General features: G+C 38.7%; 1 protein-coding gene across 3 annotated transcripts in view; it reads right to left on the bottom strand.

Annotated features, from left to right (window-relative positions):
- Positions 1-3,316: 3,316 nt before the first annotated feature.
- The window catches only part of cped1 (cadherin-like and PC-esterase domain containing 1), a 204,975-nt gene continuing 180,922 nt past the window's right edge, over positions 3,317-27,369 (bottom strand). For 2 of the 3 annotated variants that reach the window (XM_072551534.1, XM_072551536.1), the window contains 5 exons: positions 26,000-26,220; positions 23,563-23,664; positions 19,426-19,513; positions 5,535-5,681; positions 3,318-4,452 (listed from right to left, as the gene is read on the bottom strand). In XM_072551534.1, the coding sequence (XP_072407635.1) occupies positions 4,219-4,452; positions 5,535-5,681; positions 19,426-19,513; positions 23,563-23,664; positions 26,000-26,220 (792 nt within the window). In that variant the 3' untranslated portion in view covers positions 3,318-4,218. Of the gene's footprint in view, positions 4,453-5,534; positions 5,682-19,425; positions 19,514-23,562; positions 23,665-25,999; positions 26,221-27,369 lie in introns of all 3 variants that reach the window. The other variant, XM_072551535.1, reaches the window with a different exon arrangement.

Below are 27,369 nucleotides of genomic sequence, written 5' to 3'. Positions count from 1 at the left end.
AGTATGTTGCCAGGGTTGAAGGATTTGAGCTATAGGGAGAGGTTGAATAGGCTGCTTTCCCTGGAGTGTTGGAGGTTGAGTGGTGACATTATAGAGGTGTATAAAATCACGAGGGGCATGGATAGGATAAATAGACAAAGTCTTTTCCCAGATCTAAGGGCATAGTTTTAGTTTGAGAGGGAATAAATATAAAAGACACCTAAAGGGCAACGTTTTCACGTAGAGGGTGGTATACGTATGGAATGAGCTGCCAGAGGAAGTGGTAGAGGCTAGTATGATTGCAACATTTAAAAGGCATCTGGGTAGGTGTATGAAAAGGAAGGGTTTGGAGGGATATGAGCAGGGTACTGGCAGGTGGGACGAGATTGGGATGGGATGTCTAGTCGGCATGGACAAGTTGGACCGAAGGTTCTGTTTCCGTGCTGTACATCTCTATGACTCTAAGATGTGATGAAGTCACTGAGGGACTGAGAGTTATGTACCAGATTTTAAATTTGATTTACTGTCGGAATAGAGAACCACTGTACTTCAATGAAGACAATCAGTTCCTGAACTGATCTATGTGGCACAGGGAGCTGGAGACATAACTGTTCGGAGTAGATTTTAAAAGTTAAAACAAATAAATTTTGCCAATTGTTCATAAAATGATGGACTGAGCCATCAGTGCCATCAAACAACATGATTGTAGATGTTCAATGTAGGTTTTCACAGAACTGCTGAACTCTGAACCTTTATAATTCTTTATCCAACGACCTTTCTCTCCTTTTGGGGTGAGCAGGTGACCTCAATCTCCAGGCAACCATTGTGATGCTAGCAAAGCTCAGGCCTGAAACTGAACCAAAGCCTGATGAAGGAAAAAGTGACTCCTGTAAGCTAAAACTGTCTGAGCACGGTATAATAGGACTTTAGGAAGAATGGGGAGAGTGCCAAAGATGTTTACAAGGAGTGAGAGATTGGAAAAGTTGGCACTGCTTTCTTTGGAGAAGACAACACTCTGAAGATATTTGATAGAAGCTTTCAAAATCATGAGGAGCCTGACAAAGTAGACAAGAAGAAACCGTCCATACACATTCAAGCATCAAGAACAAAAGGACACGTATTTAAAATATTTACAAAAAAAGTACAAGCCTTGAGAGAGAAATAATGTTTAATGTTCTTGAGTAGTTAGAATCTGGAATGTACTGCCTTGAAATGTGGTGGTGGTGGTGGTGGGGGGAGTGGGGGGGGGGGGGGGGTGGTGGGGGGAGTGGGGGGGGGGGGTGGTGGGGGGAGTGGGGGGGGGTGGTGGGGGGAGTGGGGGGGGGGGTGGTGGCGGTGGTGGGGGGAGTGGGGGGGGGGTGGTGGGGGGAGTGGGGGGGGGTGGTGGTGGGGGGAGTGGGGGGGGGTGGTGGGGGGAGTGGGGGGGGGGGGTGGGGGGAGTGGGGGGGGGGTGGTGGTGGGGGGAGTGGGGGGGGGGTGGTGGCGGTGGTGGGGAGGTGGGAGGAGGTACAACTGAAGCATTAAATTGGGCATGAGATAATTATTTGAATAGAAACAGAATGCAGGGTGAAAGCGACAAGTTTGGAGAATAGCACTATGTAATAATGCTCATTCAGAGAGCTGGGATGAAAATCCTTTTTTTGTACTGGTGCAATTCTGTGATTCCGAGAACCTTTGTGATATGGACTGAAGCACAGGCTGATGAGTGCCTTGTCAAGGGCAGTCAGGGGTGGGTAATAAATGATACTTTTGCCAGCAATGCCCACATCCTATGAATGAATAAATTAAAATCAAAATTTGCAGATTCCACTAAACTTGGAAAAGTAATAGTCAATGAGAAAGGTAATAATGGATTTCAGGAGGACGTAAACTGGTGAAATGGGCAAATACCGGCTGGAAGAATTTTAACGCAGAGAAGGGTGGAGAAAGATAAGGTGAGTGTGGCTCAAATAACCTTCAATCTTGCTGCACCATTCTTTAATATACTATCTAATGCTGTTAGTCTCACTTTCTGTTTGTTGCAATGGTCTCAGCCAAATTTCATTTTTTTCCAACGAACAGTTGAATTTTAAAACAACAATAGAGTCTTTAATTGTCTCCCATGTTTTGTAAATTGTTCAAAACCTAAATTTTCATTTCAAGGAACAATCAAAAGGAGAGTAGGTGGATTGAACTTGTTTGATCTTGTGTGTATCAATGTAGCACCACAGCCTGTCTTCAAATCTATACCAACTAAAGAATATCTTGTGATCCTGGAGGAAAGGCAAAAAGGATCAGTAGGATCTGTAAATCTGTGAAGGATGTTTTGGCTACCAAATTCCTTCCGCCATTCAGGGGTGATGTCAGTAAAAGGTAATGGAAATCTGCAACTCTGTCCCTCAAAAGCTGTTGAGGTTACGTCATTTGAACTTTGAATTGAGACTGACAGATCTTTATTAGGTAAGGTCACTAAGAGTTTGGTCATATAGTAATTAAATAGATGTAAGACACAGATCATTCATGATGAAATTTTCTTCTTATTTTCATTTATCATGGACCTGGAATAGATCAGTTGCTCCAGTCTATCACTGGTGTATCGGAGGGAGGGTAAGAAAACCAGCCTTTGGTGTTATTCCTCATCAAAATCTGAGTACCAGGAAAGAAATCAAATTAGTCAATTTTTGATAGAAAACAGAAAAATCCTAATTATTACCTGTATTTTGGTAAACATAAAGGGTATTTACATTTTTTCACAGCTGAAAGACAGCAACCATCAGAGAGATACAACCAGGCAAAAGCATAAGTTGTTTGTGCAGATCTTTTACAAGGTCACAAATTGTGCTGGGTAGGCTATATCTTCAACCTCCCTTCATGAGTGACTGACACCAAAAATCCACCATTCAAGCCAAACCTCATTCCCAGCTCTGCCAAACCCCAGATTTCCCTTCCATACAATTGCAGGACCAGAGGATTTACTAGTCTCCCAGATCTCAGCAGTTCCACAGCAGTACTGCCAAAGTTCAGCTTCCCTTACCACGTTCTGCTGATTTCAAGAGAAATCATTAGCGCTACTATAGTCAGGGCCCATAGCCAGTCCTACAAAATGGCACCACTAGCACCAAAGTACAGGATTGACCCCACAAGGAGCTAAGCTACTTTACCCAATGCTATTTAATACAATATACATTTTTTACTGGCCCATGGTGTAAACTCATATTATAAATTGAGTTAGATTAACAATTGATTGCACAAATATAGAAATAATCCCAGAATCTCAGTTAACAATGATAGAAGCTGAAATTTTCAGTCACTGTAACAGGGTAACATTCATATTATATGGTAAATGACATAAATACTCCAATTATTATGGAAAAAACATATCCTTTAATTCATCCATGGGCAATGACTGAGAGATTTACTCATTTCTTAGAACATGTAACAAGTTATTTTTACAGATATGTAAAAAGATCCACGATAAAAAGACAACCCACATTGTGAATACAATTGCCTTTTAAGAACAAGATATATGTCTTATTCCTATTTTCCAAATGTAGTGTATCCCTATATCACAAAACATTTGGCTCCCATAGTACCAGGTGCTTAAGCACTATCAACTTCCATAGAAAAAATTAAGAATGTATATAAAAATTATTAAAAGTAGATATACCAAATATCAAAAATTTGTAAACATAAAATATCTCTGTTTGTAAAAAGGTTTTAAGACATTGAGAATGCAGGTTATTATTTCAAACTACTTTTACAAGCAAAATATAAAAGCAATATAAATATAATAAATGTGAGGTATATATAATTTGATATCTTCAGCAATATCTGGGGAATGTGGTTCCAAGTGAACAATACGTACAAAAATAAAACTTATTCAGAAATACAGTATTACAACTGTTTTCACAATAGTAGTGCAGAAAGTGAATGAATATTGCACCAAAAGGATTAAGTGGTTTACTTAAGGACTTCAAGTCTCTTGTGTAGCTTAATCTTCTGTTAAAAAAAATTGTTTCAGCTACAGCTGGTTATGCAATTCATCTGGCCAGACAAGAGGTTACATCAATTTTCAGGCTTTCCATCTGCCATTCGAAACCTCAAATTTGCAGGGGCACATATTGATTTCATAAAGGCTGAAAACATGTCACATGTCTTTGATGGTAACATTCGTAGCCAATAAGAAAGAAATGGAATACATGCCGTGTGGTATTTGCACTGATCTCCTGGGAAGCAGCAAATCTTAAAACTGTCCATTTTTTATAGCTGAGTGGTCATAATATTCAATCTGTTCACACAGACTCTGCTGAGGAAAATTTCTGAATAAGCCAGGTTTATTGGACCATTGACATGATAGTGTGATTTAAAAACAGGTAAAACGTCTTGTACCACTGACTGTTTGCTTCGACCTGCGGTGCCCTTTCCCACAAAGGAGTAGGTTGAGTGCCTTATTTTCCTCTGAATTGTTGTTTGGGAAAACTCAACTTTATCTACCTAAAATAGAGAGAAGAGATATTAATTTATATATTTAAAAGAACATTTGTTTTTGACAAGTTTAGATTCAATATCTCGTGAAGACTTTCTCAATTCTATAGTCCAAGTACTGCAGTTTTTATTTGAATTGATGAAATCTGGAACATATTATCCTAATAGCAATAAGCCTTCTAGTTGGATTTAAAATATCTAATCAGGTAGCTAGATTTTTTTTACTTTTAACTGTTGCACTCTGCCTCTTGTAATAAGACTGTCATTTCCTTTTTAGTAATTTCTTCATTGAAACGGAAGCAATAACATCTATTTATAACCTTGCCATTTTGGCAATATCTCCTTTGAGGTTATATTGTTCATCCCTTTGTGGATCCATATAATTCTTAACTCTTGTTTTGTTTATTTTGCTATTTTAATTTTTAGAATTATTTTAATATCATATCTCTTTTCTGCCTCACTAATTATCCTTTGATCTCTTTCCAAAAGATTTTTATATTCCATTTTGTCACCTCTTAATTGCCATGGTAATGGAATCGAAGTACACATCTTCATAATGAAATTGTCCACTGGCATCTGTGCAGAGACACAGCTGTCAAATGTACAGCTATACTACTGCAGTTTATACACACATTGTCTGCTGGTCTCTGGGATGCCAGCTCCTTCTCTTGATCTGATCATGCTGCTCTCCTCTCCTCTGCTTTCTTGATGCTGAATCATGTGTCCAGGAAAGTGGTCATCCCATGTCCAAAGTCAATTTGTTGGAGTGCTAGGAGATGGAAAAGAACCCCACAAAAGGATTCTAGGAAGTGGAAAGCACTATGGAAAACTGAAGTTCAGGTGTTAGTGGTTAAATAAATAGAGGTCCAGCTTCCATGGAACACCATAATTACCAAAAGAGATTTGTACACTAATCAGCCCACCAACTCCTAAATTACTTTTTTCAAAGTGCAAAACAGGGCAAATAAATGAAACTTGTTGCATGTTACAGTCTGTAATTTCATATCAAATGCACTTAAAATGTTAGTATAGTAAATTGATTTCAAGAAAGCCTCAGGGGAAACATTATTTAAAAATGTAAGTTTAGTTACCTCATGAAAATGACATGCACACTTTCCCTGAAGAAATTCTTTATAGCGTCCCATAGTGATGCTAAACGTATCAATAACATCATAACCGTAGTCCTTTGCTTGAGAAAGTATTTCTGTATTTTCTTTCCACAAATTTTGTACTTCATTCTATAATAACAAAATTCACATTAGATGTCTTGCATCTCTCGCATATTAACAAAATGCATTCTACTATATGATATAAAGTTGAGTTTAAACCTCTCTTTTATTGACCATTATTGATTCTTTCCAATATTTGTTCTTGGAATGTGGGTGACACTTGTATGGCTATTTTTATTCTGTCTCTCTGATTGTCCTAAGTTGGTGGACCTTCTTGCTAAAAGGCAGGAGTCCTTGGATAGGCATCTCAATACGAACTAGATTAATGTGCTGCTGGAAAAGCACAGCAGGTCAGGCAGCATCTGAGGAGCAGGAAAATCGACGATTCGGCCAAAAGCCTTTCATTAGGAATGAAGGCAGGGAGCCTCCGGGGTGGAGAGATAAATGGGAGGAGGGGGTGGGGCTGGGAAGAAGGTAGCCCAGAGTACAACGGGTGGATGGAGGTGGGGATGAAGGTGATAAGTCAGAGAGGAGGGTGGAGCGGATAGGTGGGAAGGAAGATCGGTGGGTAGAACGGGTCATGAGGATGGTGTTGAGCTGGAAGGTTGGAACTGAAGTAAGGTATGGGAGGGGAAATGAAATCTCAGTACAAACTACTGACCCACAGAAAGTGATTCAAGAGATGCAATTTTGAATCAGTAGTACAAATACATTGTAGGTCACGTAGATTTATAATTTGCTTTCCTGTAATGAAATAAATCAATTCTCTGAAAAGATCAGCAACTGAATGTATTTCTTAATTCATGAAGCATTTTTCAAAAGTCCTTTCAAAGGAGAACAAAAGTACTGAACTCAACATATGTCATGAAACTCTATATCAAGAATAAAAGAATGACTAGAGTAAGATTAGGGCCAATCAAGCATAGTAGTGGGAAGTTGTGCATGGAGTCAGAGGAGATAGAGAAGTGCTAAATGAATACTTTTCATCAGTATTTACACAGGAAAAGACAATGTGGTCAGGGAGAATACTGAGATACAGGTTACTAGACTAGATGAGATTGAGGTGCATAGGAGGAGGTGCTAGCAATTCTGGCAAGTATAAAAATAGATAAGTCCCTGGGCCAGATGGGATTAATCCTAGGATTCTCTGGGAAGCCAGGAAGGACATTACCGAGCCTTTGGCTTTGATCTTTATGTTGTAATTGTCTACAGGAATAGTGCCAGAAGACTGGAGGATAGCAAACGTTGTTCCCTTGTTCAAGAAGGGAAGTAGAAACAACCCTGGAAATTATAGACCTGTGAGCCTTACTTCGGTTGTAGGTGAAGTGTTGGAAAGGGTTATGAGAGATAGGATTTATAATCATCAAGAGAGGAATAAGTTGACTAGGGATAGTCAACATAGTTTTGTGAAGGGTAGGCTGTGCCTCACAAACCTTATTGAGTTCTTTGAGAAGGTGACCAAACAGCTGGATGACGGTAAAGTGGTTGATGTAGTGTATATGGATTTCAATAAGGCATTTGATAAGGTTCCCATGGTAGGCGACTGCACAAAATACGGAGGCATGGGATTGAGGGTGATTTATCGGTTTGGATCAGAAATTGGCCAGCTGAAAGAAGACAACAGGTGGTGGTTGATGGTAAATGTTCATCCTGGAGTTCAGCTACTAGTGGGGTACCGCAAGGATATGTTTTAGGTCCACTGTTGTTTGTCATTTATATAAATGACCTGGATGAGGGCAAAAAAAAGATGAGTTCGTAAATTTGCGGATGACACTAAGGTCGGTACAGTTGTGGATACTGACGAAGAACGTTATAGGTTACAGAGGGACACAGATAAGCCGCAGAGCCGGGCTGAGAGGTGGCATACGGACAATGCAGACAAGTGTGAGATGATTCACTTTGGAAGGAGTAACAGAGATACAGAATTCTGTGCTAATGGTAAGATTCTTGGCAGTGTAAATGAGCAGCGAGGTCTTGGTGTCCAGGAACATAAATCCTTGACAGTTGCCACCCAGGTTTGATTAGATTACTAATCAAACCTGGGTGGCAACTTTCAAGGATTTATGTACCTGGGCACCAAGATCTTGCTGCTCATTTACACTACCAAGAATCTTACCATTAGCACAGGTACATAAATCCTTGAAAGTTGCCACCCAGGTTGATAGGGTTGTGTTAGCTTTTATTGGTAGAGGGATTGAGTTTCTGAACCATGTTCAGATCATGTTGCAGCTGTATAAAACTCTGGTGGGGTCACATTTGGAGTATTCCGTATAGTTCTGGTCACCGCATTACAGGAAAGATGTGGAAGCTTTGGAAAGGGTTCAGAGGACATTTTTAGATTAGATTACTTACAGTGTGGAAACAGGCCCTTCAGCCCAACAAGTCCACACTGCCCCGCCGAAGCGTATACCACCCATACCCCTACATCTACCCATTACCTAACACTACGGGCAATTGAGCATGGCCAATTCACCTGACCTGCACATCTTTGGACTGTGGGAGGAAACCGGAGCACCCAGAGGAAACCCACGCAAACACGGGGAGAATGTGCAAACTCCACACAGTCAGTCACCTGAGTCGGGAATTGAACCCGGATCTCCGGCGCTGTGAGGCAGCAGTGCTAACCACTGTGCCACCGTGCCGCCCACAAAGAATGTTGCCTGGTATGGAGGGAAGGTCTTGCTAGGAAAGTTTGAGGGACTTGAGGCTGTTTTCTTTAAGAGAGAAGAAGGTTGAGACGCAACTTATTTGAGACATATAAGGTAATCAGAGGGTTAGATAGGTTTGACAGTGAGAGCTTTTTTCCTCGAATAGTGATGGCTAGCACAAGGGGACATATCTTTAAATTGAGGGGTGATAGATATAGGTCAGCTGTCAGAGGAAGTTTCTATACTCAGAGAATAAGTAGGAGCATGGAATGTACTGCTTGCAACAGTAGTAGACTCTCTAACATTAAGGGTATTTAAATGGTCATTGGATAGGCATATGGACGAGAATGGAATAGTGTAGGTTAGATGGGCTTCAGATTGGTAACACAGGAGTGCGCAACACTGAGAGTCGAAGGGCCTGTACTGCGCTATAATGTTCTAGTACAGTGATCGACATCATCTCTACCTACCATTGTGGGGAGTACCCTGATATTGTCAAAATAATAATTTAAGGACCAATATATGGACACGACTGATCTCCCCAAAAATGCTTGGGATGCCCTTGTAGAAGGGCTTGAACCCTTTGAATATATGAATGATTGGCTGAATGCTTGAATTAGTACCCACAGTGCCAAATGTATATTGAGTGCTCCATTGAGCTTGTCTGGGTCTAATCAACTGTGATCATTAAAAGATACATAAAACTCAGTTTCATTTGAGTTAACAAGGAGTAAAGAAGCAAGAGTTCTAGAGCAGGTTCGCTGGACCTTAAACATTAACGCTATTTTCTCTCCACATGTGCTGCCAGACTTGCTGAGTTTTTCCAGCAATTCTCTTTTTGTTTCTGATTTCCAGCATCTGCAGTTCTTTATTTTTTTTTAAAAGTAAGAGCGTTCCTTTTGGCTTGGTGACTGTAGCCCACTGCCAATCTGTGGTTGCTCTCCCATCCCCATTCATCCTTCTGCCCAGGACTTAACTGCAGTTCAATACAAAGCTAGAACATAATTCTCCAGAGCCACGATTGTTGAACTGTATTAGAATGCCTGTTTCACATTCCCAGCAATATAGTGAGCGTCGAGCATATATCTTCAGCTGTGAGTTCTAAGTACGCCATCAATTTATTGCATTTTTCTGTGCTCATATTTAATGGCACATCAGATTATTGGGGAAAAAATTATGGCCTGAATGCTATTGGAATTTCTGTTTGATCTGTAAAAGGGCAGTAAGGTACTGGAAGATTTTTTTTCTTCCACTAAAACTGGCCACAGGGATACCTCTAGAATATTGTATTTTCTTGCATTGAATTTAATAGAAATAACAACATGGAAACTGTCTAGTCCTGCTATTTGATGTCAGTGATTATTTTCCATAAAAGTTAGTTAACTTTCATAACTTGGTTAATTTGTGAGGACTGTGGATATGTATGATGCTGAAAGAAGTACTATTTTAGGTTCTGGCACTTTGTACTTCAATGTAAGATACTTACATATTGTAATCATGTTAAAGGCCTTAAGGTAAACTGAGAGTCTTGCTATATGAAAAGGCAATGCAGTTAAGTAGAGTTGAATTTCAATCCATTAGTGCTTCCGTTTACCACACCTGCTGCTATATCCCCATTGCAACCTTGAGACTTTCAAAGGTTTGTATCACAATGTCATTAAATATTTAATCTTCTGAAATGATACCCTCGGATTGATTCTGTCAACCTTAAGCTTCATAGAAAGAGTATCCAGTAACTTATAAAATAACCAGGTGGCATACACAAAATATGCAGTACTTAAAATGTAGTGGCACTTAGAAACTGCACTTAAGGATTTCCTCAAAGTTGTCTCCGCTTCCATCTCTATGGTGTTGTAATCTATCTGCTATCTTGAAGTTAGGGAGATTCTGAACTTATGATGGTTCAACTGTTCGACATGAGGAATTGTATTTTCTAATGTTTGACAATTTTAGTGAAAATAATAATATGAAATTAAAATTAAACAGCATGTGCTTAACATCAATATTTAGTAGTACGATAAAATTGAAATAAAGGGCTGATATTGAAAGTCTCGACGCCTATCTGAATTTAATAAACTGATGCAATATTGGGAAGAAGGTCATGTAGTATTGATGTCATGACTGGTAATCTAGAGAACCAAGTTTATAATGTCCTGGGAACCTGCATTCAAATTTCACAGCGGTGGAAAATTATTTAATAATTATTTAATAAATGAAGAATTGAAGTTATTTATTGAAACCTATGTGGTTCATTGATGCCCTTTAAACAGGGAAATCTGCCATCCTTATCTGGACTGGCCCAGATTTTAGTGACTACAGTCTTTTAGCAACCTTTGAAACAGCAAGTAAGGCATTCAGTTGTATCAAATGGAACAGTCTCCAAAACAATCTCAACTACCATGTCTAGCCAGAGGGGTAGGCGCAATTCAACAGGTGGACTGTGAATAAGATTTGCAAACTGATTAACAAAGTAAGCAATACAAGTAAGTTCGATAAAAAAAAACTCTGCATCACTACCCAAAAAACACAAAACAAATTCTGTCTTTAGTAGCCTATGATTCTTTTACTGTACAAAAACGTACCCCCCACTGACCATGTTCCCAAACTAAACTAATCCCACCTACCTGCATTTGACCCGTATCCCTCTAAATCTTTCCTATTCAAAACTAAAGGACATATTTTTAAAATGTGAGGAGAAAGATTTAAAATGGACATGGGGGAACTTTTTTCAGAGAGTGGTTAGTGTGTGGAATGAACTGCCAGAGGAAGTGGTAGATGCAGATACAGTTACAACGTTTAAGAGACATTTAGATAAATACATGAATAGGAAAGGTTTGTTGGGATATGGGCCAAATGTAGGCAGGACTAGTTCAGTTTGGGAATATGGTCCACAGGGACTAGATGGACTGAAGGGTCTTTTTCCATGTGTATGACTCCATGACTCTACAATAGCCTGGAGTGACTTGTCTATTTGGAATTCTGATTCTCACACAAATATTTGAATTCAGAACTGAGGTTAGCAATCCAATAGTGCTGAGGGACCACGGACCTACTATGTTAACACAGAAGCTAAAAACATGGAATGGCATCATAGTTTTTTTTTGAAAGGTCAAGATCAAATAGGGTTAAGAAAAATGAAACTAGTTCTCGAAGACTGCTGGTATAAACAGTTATTAAGTCTTAAGAATTGAAACAAAACACATTAATGTTACCATTTTATTCAATGAAACTGTTTGGGATATTTAGCTTTATTCTACATTCACGTACAAAGATGTATTAATCTTAATCACTAGGGTTCGGTAGGAATTATTTATATGTAAAATAACTTGAGTTTCAAACATGAGTTACAATTAGAACTAACTTCATATGTTCCATGATGTGGAGATATTGGTGTTGGACTATGGGTGCACAAAGTCAGAAATCACATGGCACCAGGTTATAGACCAACAGGTTTATTTGAAATCATGAGCTTTCAGAGTGCTGCTCCTTGGTCTAATGACACTCTGAAAGCTTGTGATTTCAAATAAACCTGTTGGACCCTAACCTAGTGTCATATGACTTCTGACTTTGTAAATTCCAGTCAGTTGACAAAATTCCTAGCCACATGATAAAGTATTCCATCACTACCATTACATCAGATTATTGAGTTGGTCCACTTGAACATCAATTTTGCAAGAAATATACATTTAATTGTGAAGCAAATTAAATAACTGCTCATCTTCCTGACTTTATGATATTAATTCTGATAAGTCAAACTTTCAGATATTCACATAACTTGCTGAGTCTTATCATGGTCAAAAAAAATGTAATAAATTTTCCTTTATTTGATGTAGTGTAAGCAATGGCAAGAATGTTGGGAAGATATGGAGAGAATGAAAAATAATTAGAATTTTGACATCAAAATTAGTTTTTGAGGATTTTCCCCTCAAACCTTAAATGTCAACTTCAGAATCGCAGCATTGAGTGATGACCACCTTATGTCCCATAATTTTAAGCAACTCAGTAAAAGCCCAACTCATGTTATTTATGCATGATTTCCTAATTCTCCTCCTCTTGCCGGTGAAACTGGGTGGTACAAATTCTCGGCATATAAATTAGAGCAGGTATCTGCAGCTCAACAGAATGCATGCCCTGCCATCATCCAACTGTTTCTTCACAAATATGTCCTTCCACGGACATCATCTCCTTTGATCTTACAGAAGACAAGTTAGCATCAGTAAATCATCATGCCTGCTCTGAGTCCAACTCAGAACCAAGTCAGTCCTTCAGCACTTTATTTTGGAGTTTAGGGACACCTGATACTTGCATGGTTCTGCCATGCCACTTTGTGCATAGGAACATAGATGTATTGCATGCACCTGCACAGAAGGCATCCAGGGGCGCTGAACCTGCTTTTTTAGTGCTCACTCACTTTGCACTTATGTGGATGTTGCCAGCCTGTGTATACCTCACATTGCTTTCTTAGTGCACATTCCCAGCCTTCAGCACTGACACACTGGCTGCCTTCCTCTTTAGTGCTCACACTTCTTTGTTGGTGCATAGGGTCAACTTTGGTCAATTACAGCTTCGGTGGCTTGCATTGCTTTTTAGTGCAGAAGGAAAGACAGACACCTTGTCATGGTAGGCAACACTGAACAATCACAGCAGTGGTCTTGTTAATGTTTGGCCAACAATGCCACACCTACATCATACCACACCTACAGCCTGTGCCAGCAGCTACAAGGCAGCACACTATATGTGAATCACAGAATTGTTATGGTGCAGGTAGGACCATTCGACCTATCATGCCTGTACCAGTTCTATTACCTAGTGCCAATCTCCTGCACTTTTCCTCTATCATTGCACACTTCTACTGTCCAAATTATCATCCAATGCCCTCTTGAATCTGCCTCCACCACATTTCCAAGCATTGCATTCCACTCGGCCACTCTGCGTTGTTGCGTATCCTGAAGTCCACCTTGGAGGATGGTCATCTGAAGATCTGTGGTCAAATGTCCCTGACTGCTGAAGTGTTCCCCAAATGGAAGGGAACATCCCTGTTTGGTGATTGTTGTACAGTGTCCATTCATCCATCGTCATAGCATCTGCCTGGTCTCGCCAATGTACAATGACTCGGGACATCCTTGCCTGAGCGTATGAGGTCGACAACATTGGCTGAATCACATGAGTACCTGCCATACACATGGTGGGAAGTGTCCACATGTGTAATGGTAGCATCCGTGTTGAGACTCTGACATGTCTTGCAGTGGTTGCCATGACAGGGTTGTGCAGTGCTCTGGTCGATGCTGTCCTGAAAGCTGGGCAGTTTGCTGTGAACAATGGTCTGTTTGGTGGTTGTTTAAAGGTGAGAAGTGGAGGCATACTAATGAACCAAAACCTGCAACCCATTCTAAAAGATAAAAGACTTAACAGCGATCTAGGTTTGTGCAATATATAATTTCAGCTGCATGATACTGTAATCTTTTGCTATAAATTCTGCGTCTTATGGTTCTGCTCCACAGCTACCCTGATGAAGAAGCAGTGCTCTGAAAGCTAGTGCTTCCAAATAAACCTGGGGTTGTGTGATTTTTAACTTTGACCACCCCAGTCCAAAACCGGCTCCTTCACATTGTGGAGAGAACGTGCGAGTTTGATATAGTGGATCAGCCATGATCATAGTGAATGGCAGAGCAGGATTGAAAGGCCGTATCAACTACTACTGCTCCCAGTTTCTTTATTTCACTATCAGAAGAATTGCTTTGGCAACCCTCCAGTGGTGATGTGCAATATAGAGTTCAAAGCCGTGTGGATGGATGTTGCAAACAGATGGAGTCTCCCTGCTCCAATGGAACTGAAAAAAGGGAAAAGTGTTTTGTGGTATTAAGAGTGTCAGTATAATTAAACCCATATTTGACTTTTACTTTTGGGCCAATATTTGGACTCAAGCAAAGGCTTCATGATATACTTTAAGACTTTGCTGACAATCTTGCAAAGACTTTAGGAGAATGTATAGTGTGCATGTTTGAACTAATGGTCAAAAACAAAACCAAAGAGTGATCATGGATGCACCTTGTTTTCTAGTCTACACATTCGGTACAGAGATGCCATAAGGCACATTTTTTGCAGGGCCTATGAGTAGTGTTTAGTAAGATGTACATGTTGGATACGTGGATAACCAAAACTGCCACCAGCAGTGATATGCTTGACTCATTAGAATGCACACACATAGGGAGGTATGTATACTTATTGTGTGTTTAGCTGTCTGGGGGTACCAATTTCTAACTTTTAGATGTTTTGTTTTCTATTGTTCTTGGTCATGATAAGTAAGTAAACACAGGTGGAAGATGTCTCATTGGAAAATTGCCCAATTTTGAAAAAATGACTCCAGGCTTTTTTGATCTGGGAACTGTGAAAGAAGAGTGTGTGTTGTTCTGTCCCCACTCTGACAATTTGCTTCTTTAGTTGCTCACTTGACTTGCTTAGCAACATAGAGCCATGCACTTACTACAGTGACTTGCATTGTTGTCTCCAAATGTCTTCCATCCTTGAAAATTTGTTTCATATCTCAATGTTCTGTTTATGTAATGTTTTTCTTTGATGAGACAATAGCAGCCGATATAAATCACAACCTGAGAACTTCACAACTGCTTGCATTACATTTTCCACTTGAAGTGGAAAGCATTACAATTTGAGGAGAGTTCAAGGGAAAACACTGAGCAAAGAACCCATCATGGGAGACTGGTTAGCAATTCTGGTCTCCTTCCTATCGGAAAGATGTTGTGAAACTTGAAAGGGTTCAGAAAAGATTGACAAGGATGTTGCCAGGGTTGGAGGATTTGAGCTACAGGGAGAGGCTGAACAGGCTGGAGCGGTCTTCCCTGGAGTGTCGGAGGTTGAGGGGTGACCTTATAGAGGTTTACAAAATTATGAGGGGCATGGATAGGATAAACAGATAAAGTCTTTTTCCCTGGGATTGGGGAGTCCAGAACTAGAGGGTACAGGTCTAGGGTGAGAGGGCAAAGATATAAAAGAGACTCAAGGGGCAACCTTTTCATGCACTGGGTGGTACATGAATGGAATGAGTTGCCAGAGGAAGTGGTGGAGACTGGTACAATTGCAACATTTAAAAGGCATTTGGATGGGTATATGAATAGGAAGGATTTGGAGGGATATGGGCCGGGTGCTGGCAGGTGGGATTAGATTGGGTTGGGATATCTGGTCAGCATGGACAGGTTGGACCGAAGGGTCTGTTTCCATGCTGTACATCTCTATGACTGTATGACTCTAAATGAATAGGAATAAATGGAAATTGCAGAGTTTAATTAGAAACAAATGGTTCCTCCAATGAAGGCTTTGCATGGAGCTAAAGAACATCTTTCTGCCAATTTGAAGAGAAATAATGGCCCAGATCAGGTGGATCCAAGAGGCACATGGTCACAATAGAGTTATGCCTGGCTGGTTATTCCCCAACAACCCCTGCTCTTACCTTTACATCTATGTGGGTTCCACTTACCATCCTTCTTTCTTCTCTCTTAACTTCCAGAGACGGAAGTTCATCGGTTCATTTTTAATGGTGAAGCAAATTCCATGGAGGTGGCTTTTCTTCTTCTTATCTTGTCAGAAGATGGTGGGACCACCATCTCATTCATTGAGCATGCCTTGCTCTACCCACTAGATCTCACTTAAGGTAGCAATGCGAAAGTGAAAATGTCTGAGACCATGGACAGTGAAACTAGTACACCACTTTGCTCTGTTGCTGAGGGGTTTTCCGTGAGGATCCTGATGTCAGTATGTGAAGTCCTTTAATGTAGGGTGGACAAAGCACACCAGCTACTACATGGGCTTGGTGGAGTGAGGCCTTGGTCCAATGGTAAAATGTCCAAAACAACTGGAAACCAGGATTCACTGTATGAGCCTTGAACATACAAATGCACATACTTGAACTGACATCAACACCTTTTCCAACCTTTACAGATGGTGAAATCCATCCCACTCCAAAACAGGTCCATGTAACATGGACCAGCAAGAGCCACAGATGTATCCAAAGTGGCATATGTATGTGTTTGTCCCATGTATTTAAAATGCTTTTATAATGGGATTCTTCACATATCTGTTACTGCTTCCTGTTTTCCCCTTGGAAGGAAAAGATTAGCTGAAACAAAACTTGCAAGTTCAACAGAGAAGATTCAAGAAAGGGATCAATTGATCTCTACATATGCCAAAGGTATAGACCAGCCATGATCTAGCTGAATAGCAACGTGGACTTGATGAGTGTAATGACTTCCACCTGCTCTTATTTTCTACATTTCATCTTGAGTCAAGTCAAGTTCTGCTTACTTCCAATTTTCCATCCTCATGGAACGATGCTGTTAGCCAGACCCCCTGCTGACATTTGTCATGCACAAGAAATCCATTAAAGTAGGAGGAAAGGCTGGGCTTGCCAAATTACTTTCCTCACCTGTCAGGGCAGACTCACCCAAGCCATAGGTGACACAATCCGATTTTGCTACTTCTGTAAAATGTAATCTAATGCATTAAACGGGCTGTTTGACGCACAATACCTCCCTCTGTATTTACTTATTCAACCAAAAAGAACCTGTAAATATCCATCTTCTAATAAGCCAGATGCATAATTGCAAGTTGTAGAACAATGCCATAGAAATGCCATTAATGTCTTTAAAACAAAGTAAAAGTATATTTTTTAAGTCAAGCAATGGAATGCATTTTGTGTTAATGGAAAATGTTCCGGAAAGAACTTATAGCTTGCTTATAATAAGCTGGGAAATATAATTTTCTTTGTGGCCTAAGTTAAATTACTTAATGACTAATGCAAAGATGCCTTTTGTAACTGAAACACTTAAAACTACAAATGTATGAGCTATATAACAATGAAACACAAAAAGGGTGACAGCTAAACTTAATAATTTACCATTGCATTTGATCAGCCAGTGTATCATCTATTATATTGTACTGCTTACTTGTTGATAACTTAAAATGAATACTTTAAGGCATTCTGCATTCTTGAATCAAAAATAATGGCTTTAGACTGTGAAGTATGGAAAAATGGACATCACAGAGGTATCATTAAAAGCATTATTGCAATGCCATATTAACCTATTGTACTTGATTTAGAAGCCTTTTTTTTCTGTATTAACAAAACTCAAGTGAAACAACCAGATTCCATCCTCCAAAACTGCTAATTGTTATAGGCACCAGTCATTTGAAAAGTATAAGTTCATTTTGGAATGTATGAACGTACTGTTTTCTGAGCTGAGATCAAGTCTAAAGGAACAACAGATTTCCTTATGAGCTGGCATGCCATTGTCACGTAATATGGCAATGAAATGGACAAAATGGAGACTTTCCATTGACACAAATGGAGTTGAAAGGTCAGGTGACACTTTCTTTTCTGCTAATACATGTGGAACCATAAGCCCCTGCAAGTCAGTCTCCTAATTTGGACAATGTTTGACAAAACCTTTCTATGGTTCATGGTTTCCCTCTCCAATTTGTTAAAACAAAATCTCATGTTACAATTTACAGACTCTTTGATTCCAAAGCTAAAAATCCAGGGAATGGGTGTGAAAAGCTCTATATTAGCATGATGGTATGTGAATAAACAATACTTGGACTCCATGTTTTGACAGTAGCTTAGCCATCAGAAACCATTTGTGAGGATGATCTGAAATACAGTGGAGTTGAGAATTATGAAATCATCATAATGTCATTGAATGGTGGAACAGATTAATGGGCTGAATGGCCTACCTCTGATCCTATGTATATGGATGGAAACCAGGTTTCTGATGAGGAAATTCAATTAGGCATATTTTTTTCAGAGCAGACACAGGAGAAACACCAAATCAGTGAAGGAATAAGATTGCCTAAATACCAATAAGCTGAGATTTAACTTGATTTGTGGGCATATTTTAGGAGTTAGTAGTTAATCATAAGGACCATATAACTGCAAGAACAAGACAAACATAACGGTAGAATAAAGTAAAGGTGAAGATGGTCAGATTGGGCTGAAGAGTCTGTTTCCATGCTGCATTACTCTATGGCACTATCTAGCCAACAGCTTTTGCTTTGCTGTGCAACAGTTGCTAGAAAGCATCACTAGAATACACACGGTTTGACTCAACATTCAGGTGTACATTCAACTTGCTAATTTATTATTCCATAGTTTAGGGTCCTGGCAGCACTCATTTTATTATTAGGATTATTCACTTAAATTGTCAACAGTACAAGATGTATATTTTCTGGTCATGGAAAACAATAAACTCAATAATGTTATCTCCTGATTTCTATGTGCTTTATTCTAGCAGGCACCAGTAAGGGAGGCATTTTGACTGCTGGAATGCTTATTTTGTCAGGGGGAGGTAGCATTGATACAAAAATATCAGAAATGAGTTGAGAGACTAAAGAAACCACACAAAAGTAAAGTCATGCTTTAAAGTTCTTTAGTTTAATTCTCTGTATCTTTGATGAAAGTCAGATTTTTTTATATGTTGTGCATTGCATCTTAAAATTCATGATCAGTTTGTTATTTGAGAGGAATATTATGAAGTGGAGGTTTAAAAGTTGGTTTGAAGCTCTGTTACATCTTAAGAGGCTGTCAAAATTTCAAAGTCATGCAAATGCCATAGATATAAATGATTCTGGAGACCTCTGAATGATTAATAATTTAGACCTAGTGAAAACTATGTAAGGTTAAGATGACCTTCAGAACAGTTCCAATGACAAATTCAACCTGTTCAATGAACGAACTTTTTGTTGACCTTATCCTAACTGTACATATTTCAACATTTCTGGTTAATGGGTTAGTGAAGAATAACTTTTCTTTTCAGAGCTGGATGACTGCTTGTGTTAAATTCCATAAAGCAAACTAGTTTATCTAGTTATAGGGATAAAAACTTCAACACATAGGCTCACAGGCATTCAGTTTTATAACGAAGAATCATCATGAAATGGGGACTCAGTAGTGAAATAGTTACATGTAATTATTAGTGAGGTTGAATTTTGATAAAACCATTCCTATACCTTTCTTAAAAAGTTCAAAAGCCTCTGAAATATTGAGATTTTCAATAATCATGTTTTAATTAAGGCAAGCTTCTATTTTCTAAAGATTTGTACAAAAATATTGACTTCATTTGTTCAAAATTGGCATTAATTAGCAGTAGTTTGCTTACCAAAGACAGGGATCGGATTCCATTCACTGGCAGGTGAAATCCCATTCCGATAGATTTTATGATTACAAGAATATTTAACAGCTTCTCTCTGCAAAATATAAATTATGACAATGAGACCAAGATTTGAGGTGAAATTAAGCAATTTATATTTGACTATTTCAATAACTTAAAATTAGTTGACATCTCAGTTGACTTATTCTTCACATAAACAGAAGTGGGGTAGTGCAGGAGCTGGAGATTAGAGTCAAGATTAGAGTGGTGCTGGAAAAGCACAGCAGGTCAGGCAGCATCTGAGGAGCAGGAGAATCGAAGTTTCGATCTTCACTCAGCATGCCTTTATATTTTGGTTGTTTCTCTGTTGCGGGGGAACACTACAATATTGTTCCAACGCGTGTCGTTCTACATTTATCAATCTGCCTCTCACCATTTTGATTTGGGTTGGAGTGTGGAAATTTGCTAGGTGCAGCTAAAGTAAAGCATCTTCCTGGTTACAGGATCTAAATAAGATCCAATTTAACCTTTTACTTACAAATGCATGGAATGTGCAAAGGACAAGGGGACACATTCCAACTAGTAAGAGGTAAATTGGGACATAAAACAGGAAATGCATTTTCACACAATGAGAGATCACCATTTAGTTGAGCATCCAGATAGAGCTAATGCCAGGGATTAGGGTTCTTCTCGAAGTGAACATCAATTAGTAGGGACCAGATGGTTCTCCTCATCCATAAATTATCATCTAAATTTATGTAGCATAAACAAATGCAAAATAATCAGTTTTGAATAAAGATGCCCCTGGTAGAAACAATGATTCATTTATTTATTTATCACTTGTAATGTCACGAAAGATCTCAAATCACAGGATTTGAAGATGCCAGTGTTGGACTGGGGTGTACAATCACCTGATGAAGGAGCAGCGCTCCGAAAGCTAGTGCTTCCAAATAAACCTGTTGGATGACAACCTGGTGTTGTGTGATTTTTAACTCAAATCACAGGAGCATTGTAATACAAGGTATGACACTGAGCCATGTCAAGTGTTACTAATTAGGATGACCAAAGGTTTGTTGAAAGAAATATGCCTTATGAAGTGTCTGAGTTGAGGAACATGAGGTGGAACGGATAGCTAGGAAATACTTGTAAAATATAAGACAAATACAACACCAACAATAAAGATGGACTTTTATTTTTGGAAGTCCAAATGTGGATACTTGCTTGTGAGTTTGAGACAGTTTAGTGCCCACAAAACTCAAAATACAGAATAAATCATGCAGCTTAAATCTAAATAGTAACTTAAATATGAAGAAACCTTACAAACTCCTGATTTATCATAAATAAGAGGTATGCCTATTGCAGTATCTTTTGTCCTGAACTCCCACAAATGCTGCAGCTTATTTCAAATGCCATGATGTTGAATGGGGTTTTTCTATTATTATTTTGATTTATTTTTCCTCTGGCAGAAAGCATAATATTTGTTATTGAGATGAAAGTGACCAAGCATGCTACTACTAGCTGAAAGGAATTGTTCTACATCAGATGGAATTAATATAAATTCTTCTGAAATCACAATATCTATGATCATGAACATCCATCAAACTGCTTCCACTCTGCTGTCACAACTTCAATGAATTTCTGACAAACACCTCTGGCAAAATCCTAAGTGCCATAATTCCTTTCTTCAATTTAGTCTTGAATCAGGTAGCATTCTCACTGATTTTCTGCTTTGCAATTATTTCTTGAATAATATAAATAGCAATTTGTGCCTTTCACAAAATTATCTTATTCATGATTATTCCTATAATTACTTCACTATACATGCACCAGTATTAATCTAAATGCTAATCTGCAAGGTACAGGAAGACTGAAATTAAATTCAGTTCTTGGTGACATATAAGTAAGAGAGGGGTCATCGTTGAAAACATAATGAATAGTGCACAGCATCTGTCATTATTAGTGAAAAAATAACAAGCACGTTGTGATGAAGCAAATAGTGCGTTATGGATTCTGACTTGTCACAAATTGCTGTTCAATTTTAATATTTTGTCATTTATTTCACAAGAGTCAATAAAAATTATGATTTTGTTGTGAGCCTTTGCATTCACCACTTTCTGTCTACCTGAACAGTCCATTCAAAATGTCCTGCAGTACAACTTTCTTCCTAATAACCAAATGGCTGATTTTCAAATCATAAGCAAACATCATTTTCAAGACGCCCCTATATTTAAAGTATATTGATATATATATATATATATATATATATATATACTCTTATGCAAGAGATCCAGTACTGAGCCTTGTGGAGTCCCATTGGAAACTACCTTACTGCCACGAAACCAACTCTTGATCAAAAGCCTTTGCTTTCTGTCACTGAGCTTGTTTTGGAACCTTCTTGCCACTTCCATTGAATAGCATGAACTTTTAAGTTATTGATCAGTCTCTCATGTTTACTTGTCAAAAGTCTTCCTAAAATTCATGTAAACTATATCAAATACACTCCTCTCAATTGACCCCCCTTGTACCCTTTCAAAATAAATTAAACAAAATAAGTCAGTCCCAACCTTTCCTTTTACAAATCTGTGTTGCTTGTTCTCAATTATTCCAGGAATCTTTAAATGATGATTTTCTTAAGCCCCTCATCAATGGCTTCTCCATTCTCACCTTGAGCAACAGGTGTGAGGATGCTTATGAGCTTCATTATCATTAAGATCAGTTGCTTCTCCAATGTCCCTCCCTCAGAGTCATCTGTCTAGCCAAACATCCCTTTGATGTTCCCTCTGTGCTACTCCTGAACTCTCACTATACCTTCTGAGTTCATCTTGTCAATGAGGCCCAACTGTTGTTCACTTGATCTTATTCCCACTGAACGGCTGGTTACCCAACTTTCCTTCCTGATCCCCATTTAAGTCAATATTATGAGCAGTTATCTTTTTACAGATGTTGTCCCTCTTTCCTATAAATCTGCTGTCATCATCCTTCATTGATAAGAAAACAACTCTTGATTCCATTGTCCCTTCTTCAAAGTCCCTTTTCTCTTGAAAGTATTTCAATGTGTTATTGGCTCCAAAATCTGTTCCTACCTATCCTGGAAACCCCCTGCAGTCAGTTTGTCTCCCACCGTAGTTATTAAACATCTCTTACCAAAGGCATATTTTATGGCAAAAATAAACTTTTCCTCCTCTGCCTTCTTGACTTTCCTATGGTCTAAAACAGTTGACACAACCTCCTCTCTTCCTTCCCATTCTGATACTTGGATGTTGAAGATGTCCCTAACCAATTAAGTATTTTGTACAACCAAAATTGAGGTACATCTGTATTTTTAGGTTACTGTGGATCAGGGCACAGAAGTCATCACAGCATCGGGATTTTGACCAAGAAATGAAAATCCCATCCACTGTAAGATTTTTCTCTTTCTATTTCCCAAACTAGTTTTATATCATATAAATCAAACACATGTAAAGGATTATCTTTTTGCATAGAAAACAACAATATCCTAATTGACTAGTTCAACTACAAGTCATCGTTTTTTTTAGGACCTATGAATTTGCTGAATAGAATAAATGTCAAAAGTATCTATTTGCCCTGAAAGCAAAAATTCATTAGTATTTTGGCTTCATGCTTAATGCTAACAAGTATTACATTGACAATTAATGAGACCTTTTGAATTGGATTGAACTGGTGTTGGATTCATTGACTCTGTAAATAGCTTAACTAGATGTTCTCCAATTGGCATTTTTGGATCATGTGCAAATTAGGTCAAGAAGTTTCGGTATGATCATGAGTTATTAATCTTCAGTAGCTAGACAGCAGTCCAGACAAGATTTCAGCCTTAGGTAGAATTGAGTCTTGGGTTGCAATTAGATTAAAATTAAATTTGAATGGCTAAATTTCTGTGTTCAAATTTACCCTTTTTAAAGGAAGAGAATTTTGTTTAATACATGGGACAGCTGAAGGCTTTGACATGTGATAGTTATGTGGTGTAACAAGTCCTGGTTGTATTGTGTCCCAAGTAAGCACACACATGGAAAGAATATCAAAGTATTCAAGGAGGGTAGAGTAGAAATGATGCAGTGCAGCAAAATAATCTTAACTTATAATAGATTGTAAAAATAGAATGAAAATACTTTACACATTCTGCATTACCTTTGTAAAACTTTTTGTATAATATGCAAATGTTGTGTATTTAACCACTGAACCCCACCTACAACCAGAACAGTCTGATCGTTGTTTTCTAAAGGATGCGACCTGAAAACAAGCAGAGACAAGATTCTTAAATTAACTGGATTTAGTATGTATATTTTCCCACAATTGGCTTTGTATTAATTATACGATGTATTTACAATTCAATACAAGTTTTAAGTATTAGGCAAAAGAAATCTTCTTGGAATTTTATGAATTATCTTTGGAAGTGGATCAGTAATGGCTAAGTGCAAATTTATTGAAAAATCACACAACACCAGGTTATAGTCCAACAGGTTTAATTCGAAGCACACTAGCTTTCGGAGCGACGCTCCTTCATCAGGTGATTGTGTGAGTCATCAACAGTCCAACACCGGCATCTCCAAATCATGCAAATTTATTGAATGCTTTTGAAGAGAGGGCTGTATAAACTAGCAGGATCCCAGTTTAGATGCTTGGTCTAAATGACCTCACCCAATATACTGATGTGGGTTTTCATATTCTTGACGAGGGTTCTCAAATTTGACCAGCATTGAGTATTTGATTGTCAGATAAGGTAAGATTAGCAAGAACTTGCTGCTCTCCATAGTAGCATGGCGTGATTTCATTCTCAAGTTTCACCATTGGGTAATATATGGCATGACTGCTGATAAGTGTGGAACAGTTCAGGAGTATAGGCCACTCTTCAAGAATGAAAATAATATAAATTAATCTCAATGGTTTCTGGTCAACAACTGCAAAATTTCATTTCTTTTAAATTAGTAACAAAGCTGTTCCTGATGAAGGCCTTTTGTCCGAAACATTGATTTTCCTGCTCCTCGGATGCTGCCTGACCTGCTGTGCTTCCAGCACCACTCTAATCTAGACTCTGGTTTTCAGCATATGCAGTCCTCACTTTTTCTGACCAGATATTAAAGTAAATTTTGTTGATTTACCATTATATCAATGCATTAATCAAGTAGTTTCTCCTTCAGCAGTCAAGAAAAGTGCCATGTAAATGCAACTTTTCTTTTATCTTGTGTCTGCTCTGTACAAACTGTACAAAAGTGTGCAAAAGTGCAAACTGTATTTGAAATACCTGAAATTTGGATAGATGATAAGGAATAAAATGAGTTCTAAAAAATAGTCATACTGTACTGAAAAAAACCTCTTTCTCTTTGCACAGATTCTACCAGACTCTCTGAGGTTCTCCGGTCTTTTCTGTCTCCAAACATATTTCACTATTTTATTGCTAAATAAAGCCATGCTTTGTCAAAGATTTTCATCTTCCAATCCTCAGGACAAGTTGCAAGAAACAGCAATACAAAAGGAAAACAATGCCATGAATCACAGAATCTCTACAGTACACATAGGGGTCTTTTAGCCCATTCAGTTCCCCTCTCCACAACCCTTTGAAGACCATCCCAACCCCCCTCCTTTTCTCATAACCCTGCATTTACCATGACTAATCCTAACCTGTACAGAGGAACCCCGATTATCCAAAGGACATGGGCGGGGTGTATTTTCGGTTAACCGAATGCTGGGTAATCGAGGTTTCTCTGTATATCTCTATACAGTATGGGGCAATTTAGCAAGTCCAATAAAGCTTTGGATTTTGGGATATTGTATCTTTGGATTCTGGAAGGAAACTAGAGACCTGGAGGAATCCCACACAGCCATGGGGACACCATGAAAACTTCACATAGACAGTCACCCACTGCAGAAATTGAACCCAGTTATGTGGCACTGTGAGGCAGCGGTGCTAACCACTATGCCACCCTTAGAGTAAGAGTGCTGATTGGATGACTAGTTGACCCTGATTGGTACAGAATGGAGAATGCAGCAGTCAGTCATTAAAAAAAGTCATTTTTTTCCAGTTAAAATCTCTACTAATCAGAGTCCACTTGCCAACCTACCAGCACTAGTATAAATGGTGTTTTCCCTTTTAAATTGGTATTTTTCACAATGAATGTAAGACAAAAATCTTTGACAAAATTGGTCCTTTCCCCGAAATACTCATGTTCTTGAGTATATCAAAGGACAATCGTTCACTGTTATGGATACAGTATTACTGAAGTGCTGTTACAGCTTTCTTTTTAATCTGTATTTTTAAAATATAAATGTTATTGAAATTGATTTTACTTCAAACAGTGTTTCTAGACATTGAGTGAAGACCTGAAATTGCTCTTGGTGGTTCAGTGAGCTTATTCACAATGAGTTAATCCACACTTAATCCAGACAGTCCTGATTGAATTGTTTATGAGGTAGTCAGTGTCAAGCCTTGATTGTGAATAACAGCTATTTGGGAAAAGTAATGCAGGATGCCCATGAAGCCAAGTCCGAATAGAATCATAGCACTCATGAGATGAGACGAACAGAGAAAGTTAATGAAAGAAAAGATATTAGGTCAAGTTTGTAGTACCTTTGAATAAGTTGTTCCAAAGTATTTTCAAATGTAGGTCTTTGACTTAAATTCAGCCAAAACTGGGGATAATAAGCATAACTAGTGAATACTTTTCCTCCATTTAAATTGGGAAAGAATTTAGTGTCATGAGCTTTGTCCCATTCCTGAAGAGTTTCATTCACTTCTTCCATAAGATAATACATCATTCCCCTGTTGGTTGAATCGCCAATGAAAAGAACCTTATGGACAAAAAAGAAAAATGCATCAAATATGATATTATCAAAACAAAGAATCATAGAATTATTACAGTACAGAAAGAGACCATTCAGTCCATCATGTCTGACTAACTCACTAGACATTATAATTTAGTGTCAATCTCCTGCCTTTTCCCCATTACCTGGCACATTGATCCTATTTTAAAAATCAAGCAATGCCCTCTTGAATGTCTCAATTGAAACGTGTTCAAAAAAGTGTGTCTCTGGAAAAGCACAGGCGGTCAGGCAGCATCCGAAAAGCAGGAGAGTCGACATTTCGAGCATAAGCTCTTCACATATTCCTGATGAAGAGCTTATGCTCGAAACGTCGACTCCCCTGCTCCTCAGATGCTACCTGACTGGCTGTGCTTTTCCAGCGCCACACCTTTTGACTCTGATCTCCAGTATCTGCAGTTCTCAGTTTCTCCTCAATTGAAACTCCCTCCAAGTAGTACATTCCAGACCCTAACTTGTGTTGGGGGTCATTTAGCTCAGGCTGGTTTGTTATACCAACAGCACAGGTTCAATTTCTGCAGTAGCTGAGGTTACCATGAGGATCCTGTCTGCTCAATCTCGTCCTTCACTTGAGGCACAGTGATCCTCAGGTTAAATTCACCACCAGTCTCCTCCCTCTCTCTAATGTCAGAGTAGGCCTAGGGTCCTCTGAGTTTACTTGCTGTGTGAAAGAAATTTTCCTTACCGCACACTTGCTTATTTTGCAAAACACTTTAAAACTTTGCTATCTGGTTCTTGACCTATTTACGAATGGGAACAATTTCTCCTGATCCACTGTGTCCAGGCTCCTCATGATTGAAAATGTCTATTAATCTCCTGTTAGCCTTCTCCTCTCTGAGGAAAACAGTCTAAATTTCTCCAAGCTCTTTTCATAAATGAAGTGTCTTATCCCTAGAACCATTCTTGAAAACCTCTTCTGCACTCCAAAGCTTTCACATTCTTCCCAAAACATGACACCCAAAATGTACATAATATTCCAGTTGACGTATGACTAGTATCTTCATGATACTGTCCTGATCTTGAACTGCATGGCTCAATTTATGAGACCTAGAATACTATATAGTTTAATAACAGCTATCTCCATCTGTCTTGTCATCATTAATAACCAATGTGTATGTA

Source organism: Chiloscyllium punctatum, chromosome 32 (assembly GCF_047496795.1).
Source record: "Chiloscyllium punctatum isolate Juve2018m chromosome 32, sChiPun1.3, whole genome shotgun sequence".
Classification (NCBI taxonomy): domain Eukaryota; kingdom Metazoa; phylum Chordata; class Chondrichthyes; order Orectolobiformes; family Hemiscylliidae; genus Chiloscyllium; species Chiloscyllium punctatum.
This window is presented reverse-complemented; position numbering and strand designations above follow the sequence as displayed.